At 41.8% G+C, this 27666-nt stretch overlaps 1 protein-coding gene across 1 annotated transcript in view; it reads right to left on the bottom strand.

Moving 5' to 3' along the window:
- SLC24A4 (solute carrier family 24 member 4) overlaps positions 1–27666 on the bottom strand; it is a 128143-nt gene that overhangs the window by 40744 nt on the left and 59733 nt on the right. The window contains exon 3 of the mRNA XM_078853505.1: positions 361–437. Within this exon, the coding sequence (XP_078709631.1) occupies positions 361–437 (77 nt within the window). The remainder of the gene's footprint in view (positions 1–360; positions 438–27666) is intronic.

Genomic DNA, 27666 nt, shown 5'->3' with positions numbered 1-27666 from the left:
AGGGAGACCCCATATCATCCATTCTTGCACAGAGGACAACTGGAATCCATACCTGCCCATACAGGGTGAAATTCTAGCTCCATTGAGATCAGTGCCAAAAAACTCCCATTGATTTCAGTGAGGCCAAGATTTCACCCCTAACTGAGATGAATGCACAAACACTGCTCATTTAGGCTTGCATGTACAGTTTTTAAAGTGCTCTAGTCGGTTTCTGCTATTTGAGAATTTGTTTGCAAATGCACTATTAAATATCTGCTGATTTACAGAGTTCCACTAAGAAAGGGCAATGGGACTGAGTAACTTCTTGCAACTAAATAAAAAAAGGAAAACAAAAAGAAACCATGGTAGGACAAAACTTACACCTATAATATGAAACAGCACTGCTCCCTCCTGCCGCTCCTTATTTGTAAATACATCTTCAGGAAATTCATTAATTGCTGAAAGAGAAAAACAAATACTTTTAAAACATTTATAAGTATACCTGAACATGTTATAAATGGAAGACAGCAAAATAAAGATGGATATTTAATATTGGTCCTAAATTAAAAGTGGAGGAGACATCTTCATCAAAGACTATATCATTCAGTTTGGTGCATCATAGCCTGCCGAAGTCTCTTCAGTTCACTAGGATAAAGCAGGGGGAAGATCCTCTGCGAGTGTCAGTTGTCATTTGCTCCAACAGATTAAACCAATATGCAATAGCTGCTAGGAGTTTCCTGCTCATAATGCCTCCCTTTTACTATTTTCTCTTCTAATTATACTTCTGAAATAACCAGCAGAGGGGCAAATTCCCTTCCCCCCAAAAAAACAATTATTTCTAGCTTCATGTATGCCTCACCCCCTAAAAAACATGCAATGGCTGTAGTCTGCTATCCACTTAGATTATGGTGCTATATAAATGTTTGCACGTTACTTTACAGAGATGAAATAAATATATGGTGCATACCCAAAGAGCTTGCAATCTAAAATTAGACAAAGAAAAGGATGATAGATAAAGGAAGGGGTGGGAAAAAAAGGAAGATGAGGGTTAAAACATAATAGGAGTCAGATAATAGATGAAGAGAACCATATAAGCTTTGACTTTATAAGAAGTGACTGAGGTAGGTCAAGAGGAGAGGGGTAGCTCAGACAGAAGTGGAAAGTCAGTGATGGAAAGAAAAAAGAGCAAAGAAATGTGTTTTCAAGCAGGTTCTGAATGAGAGAGAGGCAGCTTGCAATAGTTAGATGGAGCATTTTCCATGCATAGGTAGCAGTGTGAAAAACCTAAGAGCAAGAACACCAAAGAGTGGAGAGGAAGGAAGCAGCTTGGCATCCAAGAGGGCAGAGCGCTGTGGGTGAGGTGGGGAGCAACCAAAGATGTGAGGCAGGCAGGGCAGAGCTGTGCAGAGCCTTAGGCTCTGTCTACACGACACAGCTTTTAGTGACATAGCTGTGCCACTTCAGCCATGCCACTAAAAGGCACGCAGTGTAGCTGCTGTTTGGCGGCAGGAGAAAGCTCTCCTACCGACCAAAAAACTTCCACCCACCACATGCGGCAGCAGCTTTGTCGGCAGGAGAGCGCTCCTGCCGACAAAGCACTGTTCACACCAGCACTTTTCGTCAGTAAAGCTTTTGTCGTTCGGGGTGTGTGAGTTTTTTTAACGCTCCTGAACAACAAAAGTTTTGCCAACAAAGTTCCAGTGTAGACAAAGCCTTAGAAGTGAGGTTGAGGATTTTGAACTTTATGTGGAAAGAGAGGGAGTCCATGTAGAGGGCTGGAGATGAGATGGTCAGAGCAGAACATTATTTTAGCCACTGAAAGCTGGATTGGTTGGAGAGGTGACATTTTCATGCAGAACTCCCGATTGATTTCAGCAGCGAGTTACACTTGTGGATTGATGGCAGGATATGGTTCAAAAGTACTTCGAAATATTCATGAATGCACCAAAACATGGTGGACAAAAGCAAGGGTCTATTTTGATCACTTTACCCATAGCCAGAGCTTTTCTTAATGGTACTTGCTGAGGCCTGGTTCTTCAAAGTAACAAATACTTGATATGATGCCTGCTTTACAATGCCCTTGCAAACACAACATTTAATGCCAATGCACTCACTTTTCTGGTTTGTGTATATTCTTCCGTTTCCAATATAATTCTGCAAGCAATAAGTGTATACACGGAGACCAAGATTTTCAAAAGTGACTAGTGATTTTGGGTGCCCAATTTAAGACACCTTAAAGGGACATGACTTTCAGAATGTTTGAGCTTTTGTCCTTTGCAAATCAGCCCTTTTTAAGGTGGCTCAAAATGGGCACCCAAATCTGAGGCATCCAAAAATCAGTCATTTCTGAAATTTTTGACCAGGGAAAATAAAGTACCTTCATATCACTATTTGTCTGCTCAAGGATGTATATTCATGGCAAACTTTTCTTGCCCCCTGAAAGTAATTTATATAATATTATATATTATATAATTGCCTCAATGTAAAGATGAAACCCCCACTACTCTGTTTTCATGCCTACAACCACAATTATTTTTGCATGAGACCATTGGCAGCAGGAGTTATTTGAAATCAGAATTAATAAATCTTATCTGCCTTACAAAAGGCAAAACCACTGTTTTGTGAAATCCTCGAAATCCTCTGACCGAAAGCTACTGTAGTCAGTGGTCTATAAAAAATTAAGCATAAAATAAAACTTCAACCAGATGTCATGGAGCAATGACTGTACTGCGTTTCGTTAGCCTCTTTCATAAGGCCAGCACTTCAGAGCCAGTAAACAGCATTTTAATACATAGAATTTGCCCAGGATTAAGATGCAATTTTTTTCTCCGTCACACATTTAGCCAAGGAAAAAGACAGTAGTTTAAAAGATATTTTGTTTAGATATCTATGAATGCAATTCCTTATTGCCAATCCTTTGACAAACCTTCCAGCCTATGTCTCACTTCTGTAACCACTGGGACAAATTGAGGGAGCGATGGTAGTAAATTATCTGCTAATCCAGCACATCAGCAGGATACTACCCAATCCCTTGTTGAGTTATGAAATGTCATTCAAGGGACTGAAGAGTGCTTAAGTGCATAAATATCATTAGCACACCAGTTTAAGGCCACTAGCTTTAACACCACAGATCTGATTCTGCTATTAAGTACACTTTTGTAAAAATCAGTAATTTCACCAAAGCCAAACCTATACAAACCTGGTGCAAGTGAGAGGAGAATCGGGTCTTGTACCTGGATATCATAGTAAACACACAAGGCCAGCGTACCTATAAAAGCAGCATGAGGAAACAGCACTGCTGTATTCTGGGAATGAAAATTGTACAGTAAATAAAAATAACTCATGTGGCTATAATGAAGTGCTGCTTCACAAAGAGCTGTCAAAACAAAGACAATATACAATTAAATCACCCAGCAGCTGGGAAATCTCGGATCCTCATTTGGATGTATTTGCCTGTTGAATTTCAAATACCTTTAATGAATCAAAACAGATGGATAAATAGCCTCTTTTTTATATTTTTTATTACTGTTTCCAGCATGCAGGGAAGAGGAAAGGGAGAGAATATCACATATATACATGGGTGAAAGTAACTTAAAGGACTTACTGGTATGCAGAGCAGCCGAGGTCCTGGGCAAGGTGGCAGAGAGGTGGCTCTGGGCCCCCGGAAGGGGCAGGGCCCCAAGAAGAAGGGGTGGGGCTGGGGCCAGACTCCCCCAGCCAGCCCTTTAGCACCGCCAGGCCTGCACTACCTGGGGCTCTGGTGGCGATTTAAAGGCCTTGGGGCTCTGGCTGCTGCTGGGAGCCCGGGGCCCCTTTAAATCACCAGGCCCAGGACTTCTGCCCCTTTTGCTCCTCCCCCGTCCATCAGCAGCCCTGCCAGTATGGTCGGCTGTGTACAGGCCACTTTTTTACCAGTACACCATACCAGACCGTACTGGCTTACTTTCATCTCTGCATATATTGGAACAAAGTTTGTTGCATTGTAATATTTTGAGACACTGTATTAAATAGAGCTGGACGAAATTCTCTGCCATTCTTTTTTTCAGCAGATTCAGCAACACAGATTCAGCAACACCAAAACATTTCACAGATTCATGTTGGTTTCTATGAATTGTTTCAGTCCAAAAAATTAAAATAAATTCTGAAAAAAATCATTTTGTTTTGACATTTTCAAAACATTACACATTCAGTTCAAAATGACTTTTCATTTCAAAATTTCCCTATGCTTTTTTTAAAAAATGTTTTAAATGGTTAGAAACAAAACGAACATTTAACATGACCTGAAATTTTTTTTCCCCTTGAGTTTGGAGTCACTGAAAATTTTGAAAAAAAATCCGCTTTTGGTTTTATCCAAAACTAACTTTTCCCCACAATTTTTTGGAATGGTCTGCAACCCAAAATATCCATTATTTGCACAACTCTAGTATTAAACTGGAGTGAAAGTGACATTCTTAATCTCCTGCTGGGAGACAGCGTAGGATAATCTATAAACTACTATTAGTCAGTGTTACATAATCTGCAGTGGCTTTTGACAACTTTGTAAGAGGCCAAAACAGCCATTTTACATATGAAAGTGCTAGAGTTGAATAGGTTTCTCATATTACTTAGTACTTGCTTTAGCACTGTTGTAATATTTAAATATAAATTTACCCTAATTGTGAGCTCAACAGTGAGATGTGAATGAAAGATAATAAAATATCACATTAACCTATAACGTAAATGTTGATGGGGAAAGATGAAAAAGGGAGGCAGAAAGATTGGGTTAATCCAAACAAAAAGATCTACTGCTATAACTCATTGACTGCATAAAGATCATGTCTGGTAACAAGAGAAGTGTGCAACCAGAAATCAATGGACTAAAATTGGTGGATCAGAAATTAGGCCTACTGGGTGGACAAAATAATGAGCGGATGGGCTATTCCATCCATCACTTCCTTTTGGGATCCTTAAAAGAAAAGATTCCAGACCGAGAATTGTGTTGTTTGAAAAACTGCCAGACGGGAGACAGGTGGACTGAAAAGAGCAAACTTCATCACCATGGCTGCCAACCCCCACTGTCTTCTGGGTCTCAGGGATCACCATGACACTGTTGGGCCTTTGTTGTGCTGATCCTGAGAAATATCCTACCCGAACTAGGCCAGAGAGAAGAATGCGGATAACATCGCCTCTTCCAATGGCTCTGGCTAAATCCCAAACATCACCTGGAACGTGAGACTTCCCCCGCACCCCATACACACACTTCCCTCCAATCCTCTATGTGTCCTCTTCCCTCCCCACTGTATTTCTTCTCTTTTCTATCTGTTCCTACTTTCCTTTTGCCTTCTGTTTATTAAGAATCTGGCTTAGCTGACCAAGACTGTATTTTGCAATACTGCTATTAGCCTGTGACCAGAGAGGCAGCTAAAAACAATGCCCTATACCTAGTGTTGCCAACCCTCCAGGATTGGCCTGGAATCTCCAGGAATTAAAGATTAATCTTTAATTAAAGATTACATCAAGTGATGAAATCTCCAGGAATACATCCAACCAAAATTGGCAACCCTACCTATACAGCCTAATGCTGGTATAAATATGCCAGATCGCTGAGTGGCTGATAAAACCATGTGCTGTGATTGTGTATTTTCAGCAGTGAGATTGCATGTAAGAATCAATACCAGAGTCAGAAGCTGCATTTTCTATCTTTGTGTTCTTTTCTTTTCATGTGTACTTGTCTTGTTCTGTCATTTAGGAAACAGGATCAGACTTTAACAGCTCCAGCCTAACTCAACTAACTTCCCTCCCCACAAAGAACAGTTATTATCTTTGACACCATCTAAGAGCCTATCAGACAAGAGTTTTTCCTTCTAAAGACTCTGCGGCCAAAGGGAAAAGGAAGAAGGGATACTGTTACAATGAAATGCCTTACTTCATATTTTACATTTCAAATGCTTTAACTGTTTCCTTCTTCGTCTGTTTCTTTATTAAAGAGTTAAAAAATTAATGGTGTGTTTCCCGTGGAACTAAGCAGGCTGAGGTCTCTGTACTTGGAATTCCAAACCTTGTTTAAAAACTATTAATGTTGTACAGTAAGAGTCATGTTAACACCTTTGACTCTCGGGGCCCATGTATTCTATCGAAATTAATAGAATAGCACACATCACTCCAGCAATATATCAATATATCTTGCCAATTCAATGTGATTTAACATCATTCCCTCATGAGGCAGCTGTAGGCAGTACTTCTGGGATAATATTACAGCACCAGCAAATATGAGAGTTTAATTGCCAAAAGCAAAAATTTTCCAGGAGAGCTATTCCCTCACTGTGACATTCCCCTATGGTGTTGTCTGGACCAGTGATCTCCTAGGCCACTCCAATCCTTGACTCTGGGAGCCAGCCTTACCCTGCTCTGCTGTGAGAATCCCCACTCCTGGGCTGTTCACACACAGCCTCCGGCATGTAAGCTGCTCCCAGCTACTTGCAAGTGAATGACTCTAGCCAATATCTCCGGTCCCAGAAACAACCCTAGGAACTCTGTCTTGCACTGTCCAGTTACGCTCACTGGACTCTGCAAGCTTATAAGTTCGTCAATTTAACAAAGAAATTGATATGTACCAGGCTTGTTCTCCCAAGGGGAGTTTCTGACACACTACAAACCAAATGCACTGCTTCAGGTAGAACAAACAGATTTATTAACTTTAAAGGTAGATTTAAGTGATTATAAGTCAAAGCATAACAAGTCAGATTTGGTCAAATGAAATAAAAGCAAAATGCATTCTAAGCCGATTTTAACACTTTCAGTGTCCTTACAAACTTAGATGCTTCTCACCACAGGCTGGCTCTTCAGCCAGGCTCTCCCCTTTGATCAGTGGTTCAGCTGCTTGGTGGTGATGGTGTCTGTAGATGTAGGTGGAAGAGAGAGAGCATGGCAAAATGTCTCTCCCTTTTATCATGCCCTTTCTTCCCTCCTGGCTTTGCCCCCAGCCCCTTCAGAGTCAGGTGAGCATTACCTCATCGCAGTCCCAAACTGCCCAAAGGAAGGGGGTGACTTCCTCAAGGGCTCTAACAGATTCTTTTGTTGCTGCCTAAGCCACTGTCCATTGTTCCTGTGAGGCTGGGCTGGGTTTGTCCCATCCATGCCCTGATGGGATGTGAACTGCCTCTCTGTTCTTGGAGAGTTTTTGCATGGGCTTGCTTTAAGCCATGAGGATATATTTTCAGCGTCATCACTATGTACATGAAATTATAACCTATAACCTTACTATAACATTACTGTAACAATTGCCATAACATCACTATGACAACCATGTTCAGTGCATTATGAGCCTTCCAAAGACACCCAACATGACAGACTTTGCATTTGATACCACACAATCATTTTATAAAGATGAACATGGGGGTGTAGGGTGTTCCCTCAAGGTACAGAGTGTCACACTCAGGTACGGAATAAAAAAAATGTATAACAAAAAAAATGGCAGCTCCCAGTGAACAAGGATTTAGATGCATATCTGCGCATTAACAAGAAACATTAAAACCGACCATGTTCACAAAGAACAAATACTGAAGGAAGGATTCTTCTGTCTTCTGGGGATGGGAACTGTAGCTGTCTCTCCACTATTTTCAGCTGAGATGGGAGGGGAAGATTAAATGGAAAGCAAGGTGTACAGTGTGACTAATTTCGCCGAAAAGGAACACCGACCAATTGCTCTGAAGATAGCTAGAAGTACATAAATATTCTCCCTAACAGGACAGTTCCAGGCAAACTACTACAGATCAACCTGTTGTTACCTTGTCCTCCCAACCCACTCCACCGCACCCCACATGTCCATTATCTCCACCTTTTGAGTCCTGACAAACTAGGTTATAAACTCTCATGGACAAGAGCACGGTCTCTTATTTGCCTGTTCAGAGAGTAGCAAAATGGGCCTGGACTCTTATCTAGGGTTCCTTGGCACTACTGTCATGCCAATTAATGACTGATCAGAATAATAGTTACTACAGGGCTGCTATGTGAACAAAGGGCAGCAGAAGTGGCTGGCAATCTCATGAATGGCAGGGGAGGTGCCTCAGACACTACCTTTCTGTGCAATTTATGAAGTAGCTTGAAAAAAACCTCTATACTGAGCCATGAACATGGAACACAAAGAAAGAGAGTTAATCACCTTTACCAGAACAAACCTGGAGGGCTGATTCTACTGAACTACTTATAATTCAAGCACCAAAATGCATATGAAAGTGTGTAAATAACTAGTCTCAAAACAGAGTTTAAAAGGAGTTACAGAAGTTAATCCCTGTGCCTCACTTTGATTGTTTACCCTGTTTTTTAAGTGAGGATTTACAGAGCAGAAGCCAGGGGGAACCCGTGCACAATACTGACACCTGTCTATATTTAGGCTGGTTACCAGATTATTCCAGTGGGCACTGCTGAGTAGCATCAGAGCATTGCTCCCATATGCCTTGTCTATACTGTTGGAGGCAGCCTGCCAATGAACTACATTTCAAAATCTCATAAGCCTGATAGAAAATCTCAGCAGCCACGTGGATCAGCTGTTTTATAACCTGCCTTAGCATGTGATTTATTCACTTTATCACCAGTTAATTCACTCACAGAAGCAGGAGACACACCGACTCTTAATAGGCTGCTGAACATAAAAGATATTCTACTTTTTCCTGTCACAGTCATTTACAATGGTAGCAGCATTCTGCTGCAGGGAGAAAAGAACTGCAATTAAAAAAAAAAAAAAAAGATGCGTACGAAGGGCTCTTCGACTAAGAGCCATGCCGGAAGGGGCTTGTGCAGATGCATTCATGACCCCCTTTCCACCCCCAGCCACCTTGGCATGTGCGATATCTCTGGCTACACTAACCTGTTCTCTCCCCAGTCACTCAGGGAGGACATAGAACTGGCATTCTGGATGCACCTAGTGCAGGTGCACAAGGGAGTAAAGCAGAAGAGCTAGATTAGCTACCTGCACCTTCCCTCTCCTCCACCCACTCCCATGAATATGCTCAGAAGCAGTCAAAATCCAGCCCAAAGTATTACATTTAACACATTCCATTTGTTCAAGCAATGAGGGCAAATCCAGGTGATGCTCTCCAAATACTGACTGCATTTCTATGTGGGCACAGGCCTTTCTCTCATCACAGAGTGGTTGGGCCAAATTTTAAAGGCCTTGTGTTTATGCATGTGCCCCCTACCCAGTTACAGGGAGCAAAACACCCATTTGTGTGCAGAAACGAGCATTTGCATGTACAGAACCAAGTAGAGGAAACTGGCAAGGGGAGCACTGTCACCCCAAAATTGAAGCGCTGCTCTGCTGTGGCTCTCCAGGGATGTGTGGGATTGGGGCAAGGCTGCAGTTTGAGTTTGCTGGGGAAGCAGGTGGGGGAGTGGGTAGTAGCGGATTAGCCAGTGGGCCAACAGGGCCCGTGCCCAGGAACCCTGGCCAATTGGATGGCCCCAGAAAAATGGGTGCCTCTGTGCCCCAACCCGCTCTGCCTGCCTGGCGCTCCTGCCAGGGAGCAGGGTCAGGGCATGGGAGGGACTGCAGGCCCCGCTCCCCAGCAGGAGCGATGGGGGGGACTGCAGGCAGAAGGGGTGGGGAGGGGCCCTCCCATTTGCTGTGGACCAGGAACCCACAAACCCCTAATCCACCTCTGGGAGCGGGGGCTGGCTCCTCTGACAGAATGACAAGGAGTAAACACTGTGTGGGGAACTTTGCAAAATTGTTTCCTTCAGCTTTACATATAACACTGTCAAACCAACATGAAATCCTTGTTTGGGAATGGAATTTAAAAAATTAAATGTTATTGAAATAATTAGCATTATTATTTGTAGACCAGGAGCATGCAGGGGCGCGAACCAATTCAGGGTCTCATTCTATTAAGCACTGTATACACATATAGTAAAAGACACTAAGCGCCTCCAAAGAGCTGACAATCTAGAAGGCAAGATACAAGAGCTGGGAGAAAGAAACAAATAGAGGAAGGGAAGAACACTGAATGGGTCTCTTTATGGATGCTTGTATCTCAGCAAAAAACAACCAGCACCAAAACCCCACGCATCAGAGAATAGGTTCATTTTATAACTATAAAATAAAATAACTTGTTTTTCCTAATCACAAAGAAACTTTAAAAATGAATCCACAACTTTCTGAAGACACACAAAAAAAGGAAAATGGGATGAGTCAGAATGATATCCATCTCAGACAAGATAATGGAGCAGCTGATACAGGACTTGATTAATAAAGAATTAAAGGAGGGTAATATAATTAATACCAGTCAATACAGTTTTATGGAAAATATATCCTGTCAAACTAACTTAATATCTTTTTTTGATGAAATTACAAGGTTGGTTGATAAAGGTAATTGTGTTGATGTAACAGACTTCTGTAAGGGCTTTGACTTGGTAACTGCATGACATTTTGATTAAAAAACCAGAAGGATATAAAATTAACAGGACACACATTAAAGGGATTAAAAACTGAATAACTGACAGGTCTCAAAATCTAATGTTAAATGGGCAATCATCATCAAGCTGGTGTGTTTCTAGTGAGGTCCTATAGGGACCAGTTCTTGGCCCTGTGCTATTTAACATTTTTATTAATGACCTGGAAGAAAAACACAATCATCACTGATAAAGTTTGCAGATGACACAAAAGTTGGGGGAGTAGTAAATAATGGAGAGGACAGGTCGCTGAGACAGAGCTGTCTGGAATATTTGGTAAACTGGGTGCAAACAAACAATACAGCTAAATGTAAATGTACACATCTAGAAACAAAGAATGCAGGCCATGCTTACAGGAGAGGGAAGCTGTGATTCTGAAAAAGATTTTGGGGTTGTGGTGGGCAGTCAGCTGAACATAATCTCCCAGTGCAATGATGTGGCCAAAAGGGCTATTATTATCCTGGAATGAACAAACAGGGGAATCTCAGGCAGGAGCAGAGAGGATATTTTACCTCTGTATTTAGCACTGATATAACCACTGCTGGAATACTGTGTCCAGTTCTGGTGTCCACAGTTCAAGAAGGATGTTGATAAACTGGAGAGGGTTCAGAGAAGAGCCACAAGAATGACTAAAGAATTAGGAAACATGCCTCACAGCGATAAATAGATTGAGTTTCTTGAGTCTATCATAAACAAAGAGAAGGTTAAGGGGTGACTTGACCACAGTTTAAGTACATGTGGAACAAATAGTGGGCTCTTAGTCTAGCAGAGAAATGTATAACATGATCCAATGGCTGGAAATTGAAGCTAGACAAATCCAAACTGGGTATAAACCACAAGTTTTAATAGTGAGGGTAATTAACCATTGGCACAGTTTACCAGGGGTTGTGGTAGATTCTCCAACACTGGCAATTTCTCTATCAAGATTGGGTGTTTTTCTAAAATATCTACCCTAGGAACTATTTGGGGAAGTTCCATGGCCTGTGTTAGTCAGGAGGTCAGACTAGATGATCACAGAGGTCCCTTGTGGCCTTGGGATCTAGGAAAATGAATGTCCTGACCACTTGTGCTCATTGATGTTCCTAAGGCATTTTTTAGTCCCTCTGTTCTGATCAAATTACAATTTGAGTAATGACATTCTATGTACCTGAATTCCCTCTGAGGGTTTAGTTTGTTATGATGGGCTGGAGTTAGCCTGGTTTGTTTCTGTTTCTGCTGGCAGAAACCCCAGCACAAAGTCCCAGGTGTGAAATATCTATTAGGGGAAACGGCTACAGTGGCAAAAGGTGGTCATTGCTTCTGCTCTATTGAAAATGTCTCACTGTTTTAGTCTGTTACCTAATGTTGGGTACAGCAATCCCTAGATACAGTTTTTATATCAGCTCAGGTGTTTAAATGCTAAGCGTTTCAGAAATCAGGGCGAAAAGCTTGATATAGACAGACACTACAGCTGGTAGGAATAGAAGCAGTCAGAGCAGGGACTGCTGCACTAGGGAGCAGGGGGTAAAATGGGGCCCAGATGGGACCACACCTCCCCAACTCTCTCCTGAATCCAGAACTGTGCAGGGGAGATCACCTGAACTCAGGGGGCATTAGGATCATGGGGCATTAGGAGGTGTCTCTCCCCCTTCCGATCATGTGGTGATGGGGGAAACTGAGGAGAGGAGCCAGCCAAGAGACTGCAGCGGGTAGGAACAGGAGAAGCCAAATCAGGGAGGGACCTCTCTCACCTCCATTCCGGTCAACACCATTAAATGTTCTCTGACCTCCTCTGCACTGTGCTAACTGGGTGTTTGCTCCCCAGCCCTGCTCAGAGTCTCTTACCTCAGCTTCACTCCACTCCTGCTCCTCTCACTGTCTTCTCCCCTGCCCTGCCCTCCTCCCCTTTCCTATTTTACCAATCCCCGGCTAAGTAAATCCACCACTCCCAAAATATTGTGCAACTCACATGTTTGCCACCATCACATTGCTCATTCTGCATGTGTTCTACTCCTTTCCCCAGGCTGTGTCTGTCTTGTATATTTAGACTGGAAGCTCTTGAGGGCCGGGACCATTTTGTATGCTGTCTGTACGGCACCTACCCCATTCTTGGTTGGCCCTTAGGTATTACCACAATAAACATGATTAGGAATAACAGATAAAGTTTGTAAAGGTTTGTAAAGTTTGAGATGAAAGGCACAACATAAACATGAGCTATCATTATCTGACCCTCACATTTTCAGGTTTGTGATAGCAATAAAATTGCTTATGAAACAAAAGAAGTTATTTTGACTAAAAAATGCTGACTGGATTTATTTGAATTTCAATGCTAACTATGGAAATGGAACAAATTTGAACATTACACCAGCATACTGCACCATTCCCAACGTTCTATCCCAGTTTCTACTTCGTTCTTTATCATAGAAAATTCATATTGATTTTAATTGTTTTCCACTGAACCTCAGTGTTTGGCTCACTACAAACAGGAATAATAATTATTTAAATCAATGGATTATCCTCTAGGTAAATGGTCCACACAGGTCTTTGACTTTTTCATGGTCCATCCCTAAAGAGATTCAATACATTCTAATGTGCCTGTATAAAAACACAGAAGTGCTATACAGTACATTAATACTGCACTTTTCTTCCAAATGGTCAGAAAACCCTAAATTCATGAACATTGTTACATGCGTGGGCTTGGTAGAATTCAATTTTTATTTTTTTCTAAATTCAACTACATCGATTTTTATTTTTAAAGATTTTTTATAATTACAGTGGCTGGAAATTAAAGGAGGGGTAGGATTAGAGTTAGGATTAGGGCTGCACTGACCAAGGGGCTGCAGAGGGTTCCCTGAACATGGTGCTGGGAAGGCAGCAGTCCTGGCTCATTGCAGCAAAGATTCCCAGCCAGGATTTCAAGGAGGAGAATGAACTACCAGCCACAGGGTGCTGCTGAACAGTTCCTGCCCAGGGAGGATCCTGCACTCCTGGCTGGTGAGCGAGTCAGTGGGGCCATGACAGTGAAAACATGGGGCTGGTGACGCTGGATCCCTGCCAGTAGGGTTGCCAGGTGTCCTTGCTGAACGGGCTGTTAGAAGTCCAGTCAGTGGCACAGCGGGGCTAAGGCAGGCTCCCTTATGAAGCAGCAGCATGTTCCCCCTCCGGCTCCTAGGTTTAAGGGCAGCCAGCAGGATGGAGTGAGCAGGGGGTGGGGCCTTGGAGAAGGGGCGGGGCAGGGGGCTCATCCTCCTTCTTCTTGCAGTCCTGGCTGGAGGCTGGTGCTCTGCCCTGACAGGACGGCAGCCTTCCCCACACCTGCAGGGATCAGGTTTCACTGGCCCTGCAGCAGCATAGGGAACCCTCTGTAGCCTTGCTGTCATGGGACTGAGGGAGCGGGGCTGTGACAGTGGAGCTGCAGAGGGCTCCCTCCACTGCTGCAGGGCTGGCAACATCCAGACCATGCAGGTAGACGGGGGCATCGATTTCAACTGACATGCTGAAATGGACGTTTACCAACAGATAGTCATTGAAATCACATCCTGCCAAGCCTATACATGCACCACAAATTCAATAATGACAACTAAATGTTTCAAGGGGAGGGATGTCCCTACATGGGGGAAAACGTTCTTCATGGGCACTTGATATCCAGGAAAGCTGGTATCTTAAAATGAAGAAAAAAAAAACACCCAACAACTCTACTTTTAATCCCAGGTGCCAGCTGAAAAAATGACAATTTTCAAGCTTTGAACTCCTGTTCCCATTAGACAGCTGTTTTTCAGTTTTGTATCAAAATCACATGTGGACAGTCCCCAAAATGATCATTTCTGTCTGATGCATGTTAATATACACACATTGGTGAAGAGCAATTAGGGACCAGCAGTTCAAAGACACACATATCTGTTTGCATGAAACAACTTTGGAAGGAAACTCCGCTATATGTAATTCTGTAGTAAAAATAGTTAGCCTGACTGCCCAGCCTAGGCAATGACAACACATCACAATGAAGTCTAGCATGAAACACCACTGAACATATTTGAAGGTCTTTTGTACGTAATCAATTTAATGTTGTGCAAAGCCAAAGATGAAACTTTTTATCCAAAGCTGAGTACCATATGGCAGGAGGCACAGTAAGCTTCCCATTCCCTAGCACAATCTGTAGAAATTACTAGCAAATTTAATCTCTGCAGTATATTAATTCAATTTGCATTATCTGTGCCATGGCAAGTAGCAGCTTATGAAGCAAATGACTGCCTCAATTCTTAACTATTAAATACATTTAATACGTGTACTGTAAGATAAAAAAGGATAGTGTATTAATGAAATAGTCTTTAAAAGCTCTCTTTCCATCAGAATGAAATTACCGATATTTCTATAAAAGACAGGATTAGCTACAGGGAAAAGTTACACTAATGCCTTATTAAAATATAAATTTCTTTTTTAAGAAAACTATTTGCACTCATTAAAGCAGAGTCAGAAAATCAAATCAAAATATAGTAACAATTATCTGCTAAAATATGGAAATTTTAAGCATATGATACATTCACCTCCCGAAGCAGCATTGCACTGTATCAGCATATCAGAGAACAGCATTTTGTGTGCATTGATCCATCTGTTAATGTTTTTAAACTCCTCAAGGTTATAAAAGAACTTATACGTTTGGGGCCATTGACTTTTTCTCCCTGGTTCCCATTTGCTTTCTTCTTTAGAAAAATGTCTTTAAAGAGCTGGAGATTTTCTATCACCAGACTGGTTTTCCTTCCTTTGTGAGAACACCAGGATATCTCACAGATTAGTATTAATGATAGCTTGTGTCTGATTGTGCCACACAGCAGCATGTAAACGTTATTATTGCAAGATATCGACAGTTACGTAACAAAACTATGGGAACCCGACTGGAAGAGAGGAGGCGATCTGCAGTTTCAATCTCACCACGTAACTGCTAGATCAACTCAAGTCAACTGTTCTAAATCAGCAACAGACAGAGGCCAAACAGTCTGTGCTTAGTTTTGGTGAACTCTGTGCATGGTTCTATCTTCCGCTTTATTGTACAAGGTTAACCAAGAAAAAACAGTTTGATTCCAGCGCATGCTGGTAGTATCCAAAATTTACTGCCATTTGACAGCTATTCAGTTACCTATATGAACTGGTGGTTTCAGTTGTCTCTGGGAAATAAGATGTGTCTTTTAGTCCAATGATAACTGGATGAGTGGCTACTTGAGTGACTCCATCATCTTTGGGGGCACTAATCTCTCTTCTTTTGCATAGTATCAGCACTGAGACGAAGGACTGAATAAGCACAGAAACTGAACCATCTTCTCACCTTCTTCCTCTGCTACTCAGGGTTGAATCATATTGGTGGGAGAGCACAAGCAAATTTAAATGATTACTACTCCGTACACCTGGTTCTGTGGACAAAGTGAAGATTTCAGCTGTTAGTGCCGTAGGAGTTGTCTGCGGTTCTCTGCTGAGAGTCCTTCCCCATTTTTGTCCCATATAATCTCTTGATTTCTAAGTTGGTGGACCCTCATTTCACCTGAGGGACAGAGCCCAAAACTACAAAAGCCTGTCAACCCGACCAGAACTCAAATAGGCTGTATTCCGTTTCAATAAAGAGTAATAGATGGCCACATATCTGGCAATATGTTCATTTGATAGAAATCTATTGAGAAAGAGCAAGAAAGGAAAAAGGCTGAACTTGCCCTCAATGATATTATCAGGTGGACAAGGGTTGCAGAAACAGGACCCATGTCTGCAGAGAGACATATTCAGCAAAGTAGTGGATGATCATGCTGACACACATTGTGACACAGTCAGAGGATCCAGAATTCCATGTGGAATTTCTCATGCTTTTCATAGACAGACTTTCCAGCCGGAACCAGTTTGAAGAGATAAATGTTGACAAACAGCCACTTGCTTTCCCTTAATTTCTGTCTCATCATCTGAAGTTCAATGTTTTTTGTTCATAGGCAGTTTTAAAATTCCCTCTCAAAACCAAATTATAACAATTATTTGTGTTTGGGTTACAGCTTCTCCATTCACAAGTTCACCCTGCTCACCCATGTCAAACAAAGCCAACAATCCACTGCCAAGAATTAACATGATGTCAAAAACTCTGCATTATGACTTCACTGAAAATCTAAATAAGAGGGGCTGGGAGAGACACAGGGCTGGTTTTAACACCAATGAGACTTGATAAATTAACAAAGAGCCCTGTCAAACTTATTGAACATGTGAAGAAGCAAAGCAACACAATTTTAAGACATGCTGGGCTAGAGTCTCTCCTGTTTCCGAACTCTGGTGCGCGAGAGTGGGGGATGTCTAGAAGGTGGTTACAACTCTGTTTCTGTGAGCTCGTGTGCCCTGGGACTGCTCTAGCTTATGCCAGTGGCGTATTATCCCTATTGGACCATTTGCAACCCAACAATTAGCAGAGCAGAACAAGACCCCTTCCCTCCTTCAACACACTTCCTCTGCGGGTGGTGGGAGCAGTCATGGGAACTGGCATGGGTGGTTTTATGCCAGCTGAGAGCTCCCAGTACGGGAAATTCAGAGCTGGCTAGTTATGGCCAAAATCTGGCCCTTTTGTGCTGCTTGAGTGGCACAATGAAGTTGCATCAAATACAAGAATCTGGCCCACAGGTTGAAACTTGCCTTCCTTTTTAAACATTTGAGGACTTCCATTTGGAAGAGGACATTCATGTAAGTGGTATCACACGAGAGGATCAGAGTGTATTCTTCAAAGATAAAGAGCAAAAGATTTCTATCAGCGGTAGTCCTTTCAGATATATGGCCATCTTTATTACTGGATTATAGCTAAAATAATCCTTTTCTATGACAAATATCACTAATGCTGTTTAAAGTGCAATTCTACTTTGAAAAGTAACTATATAAAAGATCTCCTTCCGATGCGCCCAATTTGCTACTTTCCTGCTGTCTTTAGTGACTAAAATAAGGGATCACCAGTTTTTTTAAGTTAGCATTACAGAGCTTATACAGCAACAGGAACATGTGCTGGAGCCTATTCTGCTATATGCATCCTCAACAAAAATGCTACCCAAATTCTAGTTGCACAACCATTGTCACGGATGACTTTGAAAGAATCCAACTTGACTCTCAGATCACAGGATGAGTTTGCAGTGCTGGCAGCTAGACAATCCACTGTGTTACTTGTAAATTGAAGAGATTCGATCTGGAAAATGTCGAGAGGAAAGAAATATGCAACCCCATGAGGTAGTTTTCCAGAGTCACTTTTCACAGCAGAAGTACATTTTAAATGAAGCGGTCTGTGCTGGGGTGCCCGCAGCAGAGCTAATATGTAATAATGGGTATTTCAATCCATTCCATTTCAGCAAGTGTAGCACGGTGACTCATGTAAAGAGCGGTAATGGCACACATTTTTCCCAAATGCAGAATGCATGGGGAAAGAAATTAAATTCATTATTTTTAAAGAACTTCTTTGAGTTTATTCTTACAATTTCTCTGAAACCCTCTAGACAGAGAAAGTATAACTGTGTAGGCGAAATGCGTTAGCCTGTAGATGAAGAAGAAAAATGACACAAAGCTGTAAGTGATACGTTTTACAAGGCTAAGATCAAAAATTGAATAAACTGACTATTGAGACTCATCAGGGCATGGAAAAGCAAAGCAATTCGTAGGAAGTATCGTGGCAGGGTGTCAATTCACACTACAGCCCTAAAGTCAGGCCCACAGAGACCAAAAGGTGAAACAAAGTCAGGAACAGGTGTGGTTTGGAGTTTCTCTCCTTGATAGCTTTATTTGGATATGGTGGCTCAATGCTAGAAGGCAGTGTCAGAAAGACCTATTCAATCATCTAGTCCATCCACTATCTGGGCTGGATTATTTCCAACACTACATTTTCTTGGGCACTGTCCAAAAGGCTCCATCAATCAGCACAATGACAGAGAATGTCTAAAATCTAAAGGTACAATAATTATACGGTAAAGGAAACCTCTGGATCCTATTTTGTAGGTGATTTTTAGACTAGACTGACTAGAGGCCAGAATTTTCAAAAGTGTTCAGCACCCAATGTGAATGCAACATGCTACATTAATAGCTGCTAAATGCTGAGAACTTCTGCAAGTCTTGTCCTTATTTTCATGTCTAAATGGGACCAGAGTTCTGAAAATCTTGCCTTAATTGTGGCTGCTGAGCACCTGAACACTCGTGCCATTAGTGTATTGAGAAAGCACTGTGTGTCTATATAAAGGTGTATTTTCAGAGTCCAAAAATTAGGACCATTTAAAATTCAATACCTTATGTTCCTGAGAGGTTTTTAAATTCCCTTTCCTATATTGTCCAAAAATGGAAAAATAAAGATAAACAGCCTCCCTCTGTGAGGAATGCTCGCAGTTTGCCAATCCTCACGATTTGACTGCAAGTCCTATGTTACTGGGTGTTTTTCCTCAAAGCCCCAAGCTGCTGGAATCATGTAATTAGGTGAGAATCACAGCTTTCATTTAAAACAAAAATAAGTTTCTAGGTCTTGTGCTTACAGAAAATAACCTCAAAGAACCCTAAATGCTCAAAAGAAAAAGAAAAAAAGAAAGTAGCCACACTTTAAAAAAACAACAACCCCTCATGATTTTGGTAGGCCTGACTCATACTTTTTAAATATTTGGGGCTAGCAATACTGCTTATCTACTAGCATGTTTTTGCTCAGCAAAACTGGAAACATTCATCTTGGTTTGCAGTTTCTGCCTGGTGATGTAACATAATGCCAACATAACTCTTAGACTGTAGGCCAAATCTTACTTATGCTTTTCACACAAGTAACCCCATCACAGTTAAATAGATGAGCAAGATTTGGCCCTCTACCTTGTATACCATATTTTTCTGGAAGTATTAGAAAATGCCTTCTGAGTTTAGACTACATTTTCCCCTTTCATTACAGTGTATTTAATGTGCTTGTTACCTACCTTTTGCAAAGGTTCCTGATTTGCATGGTTCAGTGCTGTTTTTCCCCCTGTTGGTATTCCATTGGGCATTTGCTGCTTGCTCTAGAAATTCACCAGGGAACTACAATCATCACTAAAAGAATACAGAGATTCTCTCTTTTCACTACCAATACGTAATGTTTATTTTGACAATCCGCACTTCAACCACCTCCTATTTTCAGACAGAATCTAGCCAGAACAGAACAGCTTCTCCACAGTTTTGGTTTAGTGGAAACCTCAACCCTAACATCTAATGAGGAAATATATATTTTTCATACATTATAAAAGCCAGTGACATGTAAGTCACTGTTAATCACACTTTAGCAGGCAGTGGGATATGGATGTAAGACGTCCTGAGTCAAATTCAGAGGCAATGTGTAAAGGCAGTGGGGATATAAATTGTATGTTGGTACATAAGTGCAAGGCTGTATAAGTAAATACATTCAGTGGAGTAAGGACTTGTCAACATCAGAAAATTGACCACAATAGCTATTCCAGAACAGATCTCTATGGATACTCTATTCTGGAATAAAAGTGATTTTATTCAAGAATAAATTACTCTGTTTTGAAAGTGCACTAAATATTCCAGAATAAAACTGATTTTTATTGCAGAATGAGAAGTGTAGCAGGGAAACTAATTAAAGGAGGGGGTACAAAGTTGTAAATTAAAATAGCCCCATCTGCCCTCTACTTTAACTTACAAACCTGCACACGCACATATCTTCACATACCAATAGGTAACACCCCTTTGTTATTATTAAATATTTGCATGCAATGCCACCGGAATGCTCAATGCTTCAGAGAGAGAACATTGGACACAGCCTTTGCCCTGAACAGTTTATAATCTGAGTACAACAAGACAGGCCACAGGAGCAAATGGACTTTAAACAAGGGGAAAAAGATTGAGAAACACAAAATTAATGGATGATGTTACAGTTCTCACACCATATAAGTCTCTATTTCAAATAGTTAGTTATGCAAGGTAAGCACAGGGGAATGGGTCATCTGAGGGGCTCCTCACCTCTGCAGCTTGCCCTCAGTGTTACAGTAATGATGGGTCAGTGAATTTGGAATGATGCTTTCTAATAACGAGTGGCACAGTACAATACACCCTATGGCTAAAACTATGTCAAAGCTCACCACTCTTACCACAAAGCGTGGTCATAAGGAGCCTGAGGATCTTTTGAGCTGATTTTATTTTAATTTATTTCCAAGCTTCATGGACTGACCAAGAAGTTAAATATTATGCATAGAGTTCTCCCCAGCAATTTATTTATGAATCTGCTGTGCCACCCTGTAGGAGAGGCTTGCCTTCCATTGTTTTATTACAGTGCACACAACTCAAAATGAGGGGATGATGCTCACAAGAAAATCCCAAACCAATACACCAGAAAAATGTTTTTCCCAATACTTGTTTGCACTGGTTCCATGGGATTAAGCTGCATAGTTTATTCCTGAAGCTTTGAGGGAGATTAATTTGTACAGTCTAGGAAAGAAGAGACCAGGGGACATGATCACCATCTCTAAGTATCTTTGAGGTAACAATATAAACGAAGACAGGGAATTACATGGAGTCTCAGGAGCTAAGCAAGGAAAACTTTAGATTAAATATTGGGATAAAGTTCTTAACAGTAGGAGAAACAAGTAAGTGGAATACACAGCTAACACAATGGATGAATCACAACCACTGCAGATATTCAAGAACAGTTACATTATGTATACAGCTCTGTAAATGTACTTTATACTGTGAATAAAAAAACCTTAGGTGTTTACTATCTAAAATAGTCTAGATAAGAAATACTACATATTGGAGCTCTGCAAAACACAAGGGGTGATTGGCAAGTTCCTTTTCTGGCCTTGCCCTGCTAGGTGCTAGATAGCAATATCCGTATTCACATTCATGATTCCAATGAGACTGTACCCTCGGACTAAGGTGCTACTCAAATTGAGTAAGGGGATCACAATCTGGCCCTAAGGTAATCTTAAACCAGTCCCTACATTCCAGTGAAATGTGTACCCAAGCTTACAGGATTCTCTCTTAAAATAAGCTATTTTAAGAACAGTGTTTGCCGAACTGTCTCATGTTTTAACTTTCATGAGTCCAGGCACAAATTCTGCTCACCCACCCCTCACAACAATGGAGAAGGAAAAAGAATTCACCCATTTCCCCTCCCTCCCCCACAAAAACTACTTGCCCTAAACTAGTAGGCAAATAGAATTTGACAAAGAGGAGATAATCAGGCGCCTGCCAATATGAACCAGAATGCAGGGTCATTTTACTGGAAAGCCCGCTAGAAGGAGGTTGCAGTGGCACAAAAGCTGCAACCTTCCATCTGCCGGAGGACCAGTGCTGATTTTGGCAGGAGAGGGGAGTGTGTCCATGGATTCCCTTGGCCTGCACCTCTTCCTGCAGCTCCCATTGGCCTGCGGTGGTGAACCGCGGCCAGTGGGAGCCGCGATTGGCCGAACCTGCAGACGCAGCAGGTAAACAAACCGGCCCGGCCCGCCAGGGGCTTTCCCTGAACAAGTGGCATCCCAAGTTTGGGAAACACTGTTCTAAGGGATCACCAGATGAAAATCTGACGAGGCTAAGCTTTAACATGATAGACTGTTTCACGGGACTAGCGTTTTCTGCCACCTTAGGTCACAACCCGAAGAGTGGGCTGCTCGTCACTTAACAAATCAGCAGTTGGGGTCACCAGTGTTGTTAAGTGCTGCGGAATACTGCTGCTGCTTCAGTTCTTGAAGTTCAGTTCTATGGTTCTTGGAGCTCCAATGTCAGCTGCACCAGCAGTCAGTGCAGCATGTTAATTCAACAGACCTCAATGGTGTTCATAAGAAAGACCACAGGTTCAGTTCAGTGGTGAAGATGCTCGGCCACATTTACTGTCCACAAAGCACAGTACTAGCGCCCCACAGGAGCGACAGATACACTAACACATGTGTGCCTGCAACAACGGTACCAGCTCAGTCAGTGCACCAGGACACTGTTCCCTTGGCTGGCCAAAGATGCCACTCCTATGACTTCTCCTTTTATACATTGATACAAACTAGTTACATAATACACTCCAGACATTGCTAGCCACCCCCCCTCCCTATATCAGCTAGCTCAAACAAAAAACATTGTTATCCATTATCCTGTCACCCCATCCTTATCTTACAAGGAGTCAGTGTGTTCCTGTACCACATTCTTAAGAATGTGGTACATGTAGTTACTTGAGAACTCTTGGTTTTGTTGTACCATCCTGTCCAGTCAGGAATATGCCTACTTGGCTAGCCAATACCTAATGTGTTGTTATTTTTCCAAGGCCAGGCCTACTCTGGTTCACATCCTTTCAGCAAGCCGTTGACAAGGTCCCACACCAAGCCTCTTAAGCAAAGTAAGCAGTCATGGGAGAAGATAAGCAGCCATGGAGTAATAACTGGTTAAAAAATAGGAAACAAAGAGTGGGAATAAACGGTCAGATTTCACAATGGAAAGAGGTAAATAGTGGGGTCTCCAAGGATTTGTACTGGGATCTGTGCTGTTCAACATATTCATAAATGAACTGGAAAAGGGGGTGTAATAGAGTGGCACCAGGTGCACATCTGCACTTCTCTCAGCTTGCGGTGACTTCTGTCAGTGATTTCTCAGGTGGATTTCAGTGACTCAGCCCTCCAGCCAAGCTGCACACAGTTTGTGTGACAAAACAGACACCTCTCACTGTATACAGTCCAACAGGGTCCTATTCCAGTACCCCTCTATTAGTATCTCTGTAGCCATACTTTAGCTCAGTCTTTAAGGAGTCCTGCAGCCCATTCTGGGCTTGCCTTCAAATAGTCCCTCGACTCTGGTATGAGGCTGTGCTCCCAGAACTTCCTCCCTGGAGATTCTTCACTCTTTCTGGGCCTTTCTGGCCCCAGCTCTCCAGCTGGGCCACTTAACAGTTCAGTTCCCCTTCCAGGGGTGTATCCCAGTTCAATATTCAAGTCACTTCCCCAGTCGCTAATGAGGGAGAGCGGATCCAGGCTCACCCACTACTCTGGACCCCAACACAGAGACCCTCTAAGTACCAGCCACATGCCACGTCCCTCTAACTATGTTTCCCTGGGCCACTGCCCTGCAGCTCTTATCTTTCTCACATCCCAGCAGCCTCCCAAGAGCACTTTTCTTTCTCTCCTGGTCCCTGCCAGCAACTGTCTTGGGCTCAGTCCCAGCAGCCAGCCAGAAGAAGAGAATTGCTCTTCTGGCTCCCCCAGTCCTGTCAGCAACTCATTTGTCTGTGGTCCTGCGACTCCTTCAGCCAGCCAGAAACACTGTCCTCAGTCCTCCAGCTCCAGGCAGCAACTGACTGTCTCTAGTATTCCTGCTCCTTTTATATGGGCCTCGTGGGCCCCAATTGGCTGCTCGCTGCAGCCACTGATTGGCTGCTTCCCCCACAGCCACTCTAGGCATCCTGGAGGACTTCTCTACTACTCCTTTCTGGGATGAGGTGTGGTAGGGACCTGAGGCCTCCAACAGGGGGGCTCTGGGACTAGTCCAGCCTGTCCCAGGGGAAACAGTGAAGTGGCAAAGTTTGAAGATGATACTAAATTACTTAAGATAATTAAGTCCAAAACTGACTGAAAAGAGTGACAAATAGAACTCACTAAACTGGGTGATTGGCAGATTAAATTCAATGCTGATAAATGCAAAGTAATGCATGCTGGAAATCATAATCCCACCTATACATACAAAATGATGGGGTCTAAATTAGCTGTTAACACTCAAGAAAGAGCTCTTGGAGTCATTGTGGATAGTTTTCTGAAAACATCTGCTCATTTACAGTGGCAGTCAAAATAAGCTCACAGAATGTTAGGAACCATTAGGAAAGAAAAAGATAAGAAGACAAAAAATATCATAATGCCGCTATATAAATCCATGGTATAACCATACCTTAAATACTGCATGGCGTTCTGGTGGCCCTGTCTCAAAAAGATATTTAGAATTGGAAAAGGTACAGAGAGAGGCAACAAAAATGATCAGGGTATGGAACAGCATCCATACGAGGAGGGATTAAAAGGACTAAGGCTGAGAAAAGAGACTAGACTAGAAAAGAGACACCCAAAGGATAATATGATAGATGTCTATAAAATTATGAAAGGTGTAGAGAAAGGGGATAGGGAAGTGTTATTTACCCTTTCAAATAACACAAGACATTGCTCAGGGATCACCCAATAAAATTAATAGGCAGCAGGTTTAAAACAAACATAAGGAAGTACTTTTTCACACAACACACAGTTAATCTGTGGAACTCATGGCCAGGAGATGTCGTGAAGGCCAAAAGTATAACTGAGTTGAAAAAATAATTAGATAAGTTCTTCGAAGACAGGTCCATGAACAACTATTAGCCAAGATCATCAGGGATGCAACCTCATGCCCTGGGTGTCCCTAAATCTCTGACTGTAGAAGCTGGGATTGGATGACAGATGATGGATCATTTGATAATTACCCTATTTTCGTCATTCTCTCTGAAACATCTGACACTGGCCACTGTTGAAAGAGGATACTGTGCTGCAAATATAATTTGTCTTACTCAGTATAGCTGTTCTTATGTAAATATTGGGTCTTTTGGGGTATTTTGTATGGTATCATTATGACCCATAACCTCTTAATGCTAACTGGCAAGGGGGTTACAGGAATATCCTGATTCTGGCATGTACATTCTGCTTCACCAAATAATTTCTTATGAGGTCTCAAATGAAAGCTGGGGTCATTAATATCGTTGTGAAATGTATGTACAGACATTATGTAAGGAGTTAAATATATATACTGAAAAAATGTTCTGTATCAAAGTATTAGTCACCAGCAGAAGTAAAAAACAGGTTTTCTGTCAGAGAAGAGATGTTAATTCACTTCTGTCTGTGTCAGGATGTAAATTAAGCATTGTAAGCTAACACAATGGATGCCCATTTATATGAGAAGTCATATATTACCAAAAAGAGATGTGAAATCAACACAAAAGGAGCACATAGGAATAAACAAGGCATGGAAGGTTATCTCTGTCTATGAGTAAAGATAATAAACTTTGGGGTATTTCTAGAAGGCAAAGAAGACACCCTGGCGTAAACGTTTGTATTCATGAAAGCGGGGTCTCAGCCAACCTTGTCTGAAAACACTGTAGAGAATTTTGCATGAGATACACTTCTTTAGACATGTGTTTGATAAGTTTAGTTTTTAGAAAGCATGTTATGATTTTATTTTATGTTACCATTTGTTTCCAATATCCTTACTCACTATCACCTGAATGTCTAGTCTTTGTTAATAAACGTATTCCTCTTTACACTATAGATATATCTCAGTGCTGTGGTGTTATCCGAAGCGCTGTCCTGAGCTGAAATTTACAAGCTTCTTGTACTGTTCCTTTGGGAATAGCAGACCTGGTAATTCTGTGAGTGTTCAGCTGCTAAGGAGCTGGACACTACAGGGAACACTACAGGGACTCAGGTTGGTGTATGCCTATTGCTACCCATAGAAAGGGAGCAAGGCCTGTGGGGACCTGGAGGGTAGTGCTTTCGCTGCCAGAGGCTAGTGGTCAAGGAGCTGATCCACAGCTAGCAAGGGCAGGTAGTGGTGCCTGACAATTCTGGGTACCCCGGGGAAGTGTCACAATTGTATCCACATAAAGTACCCTATAAATAAGAAAAATGAGAGAGAGGACAATGGTCAAGGTTCGCTTTTGTTTACTGCATTAGAGTAAACTACTGTGACCTTGCACATGCCCCCCCTCTCCACTGATGGATGACTCCACTGCAAAACAAAGAAGAGAATTTAAAAACTTGAAACTTGTCATAAAACAAAGCACTGCTGGAAGAAAACTGATAGAGGATTTTAAAAAAGAAGAAGAAGTGTCCCACATAGCAAGGGCATATAGGACATTTCCTATACAAAGTTTCCCTCAGCCATTTATGCATTATACATCTTTCCTCTTTAATACACTATAGCTTTAAATAGCAAATAATTCCATTCTCTCCTTTAATCCACATATTTAAAAAATTTCTCAAAACTAGTTATTTCCAGGCAACCCTTTGCACTGAGGGTTACAGATGGATTGAGATGAACAGTATTTATCCCAGGTTGCGATACACTGAAGTGAAACCACTAGGAAGCCCAAAGATTATTATTAGTAGTAGTATTATTCATGGTTTTACAGAACAATAGCACTAAAAGAGCAATACTCTGAAGCTAAGGAATGAAGGTTGAGATTTTCAAATATAACTGGGGGATTTAGATCCATTTTGATTTTAATGGATATTGTGTCTGTAAATCCCTTAATCGGCTATGAAAATCTCAACTGGAAAGTTTAGACTGCATATTTGAGGAAAGAGTTTTCAAGTTTTCATTTGTAATGTAATATAAGAGATATTTCAGTTGGTAGATCTAATCAAAAATATTCCATTAAGACACTGTTTTTAAATGCCATATAGTAGGCTATCTTAGATCTTTCTATCATGCCCACTACTTGGTATCCAATCCCCAAATGTCATCTAAAATAAAACAATTAGCTCTCACGTAGGAAGAATGAGTTCATCTCTGATTTCAATGCATGAAAAAGCAGAGGAATCTCAAGGCTGTTGCAAGGTTGCTCCATTTCTGCTTCTAAAAAAGGAGAAAAGAGGAAGGAATAAAGGATATAGGAAGAAGAAAGATGAGTCAAAGAAAAAGTACTCACAAAGAAAGGAGACAGAGAGGCCATAAATACTAGTTCTGGAATAGAACTGCAAGAGTTTAGGCGCAGAGGGCATTATTAATGATGAAACCTGCAGGTACATGATGACCCTTTTTCTAAGACCAGTGCCGGTTTCTGACCACAAGTGTCAGCCCTCTGCCAAGCAAAAGCAGAAATCCAGCACTTGCTGGGTAGTTTCCCTTGGAAGAGAAATCAGTCACACCCATTCTGGATATATTCTAATTGTAACTTTCTTTATATACACACCAGTCATGAAACAAGATAGTCAAACAGCATGCAAAGCAATCCCTTCTTTCAGGAATCTCAGCCAAACACCAATACCCTAGTTCCCAGGAAGCAACTCTGCTCCAAGAGCTGGCTCTAATAAAAGAAAAAGGCTGAGGGTAAGCTCTCCTGCTGCTTGTACCACTCCCTCTCCAGAAATTGCCTCTACACAGAACCTTGAACCAAAAAAACTAACAATAGCACAGTGTGTCTTCCCAAGACCAAACACTTGCTCACATGCTAAGAAAAAGAAACACAAAAATTATGTATAACAGCACCATCTGGTGACACTTGCCATAACATATACACAAGATGGAGGTGGAAAAGACCTACTATGTCATCCAGTTTACAACCTG

This window comes from Lepidochelys kempii, chromosome 6 (assembly GCF_965140285.1).
Source record: "Lepidochelys kempii isolate rLepKem1 chromosome 6, rLepKem1.hap1, whole genome shotgun sequence".
NCBI lineage: Eukaryota > Metazoa > Chordata > Testudines > Cheloniidae > Lepidochelys > Lepidochelys kempii.
The sequence above is the reverse complement of the archived record's forward strand: the minus strand, read 5'-3'. Positions and strand labels throughout refer to the sequence as shown.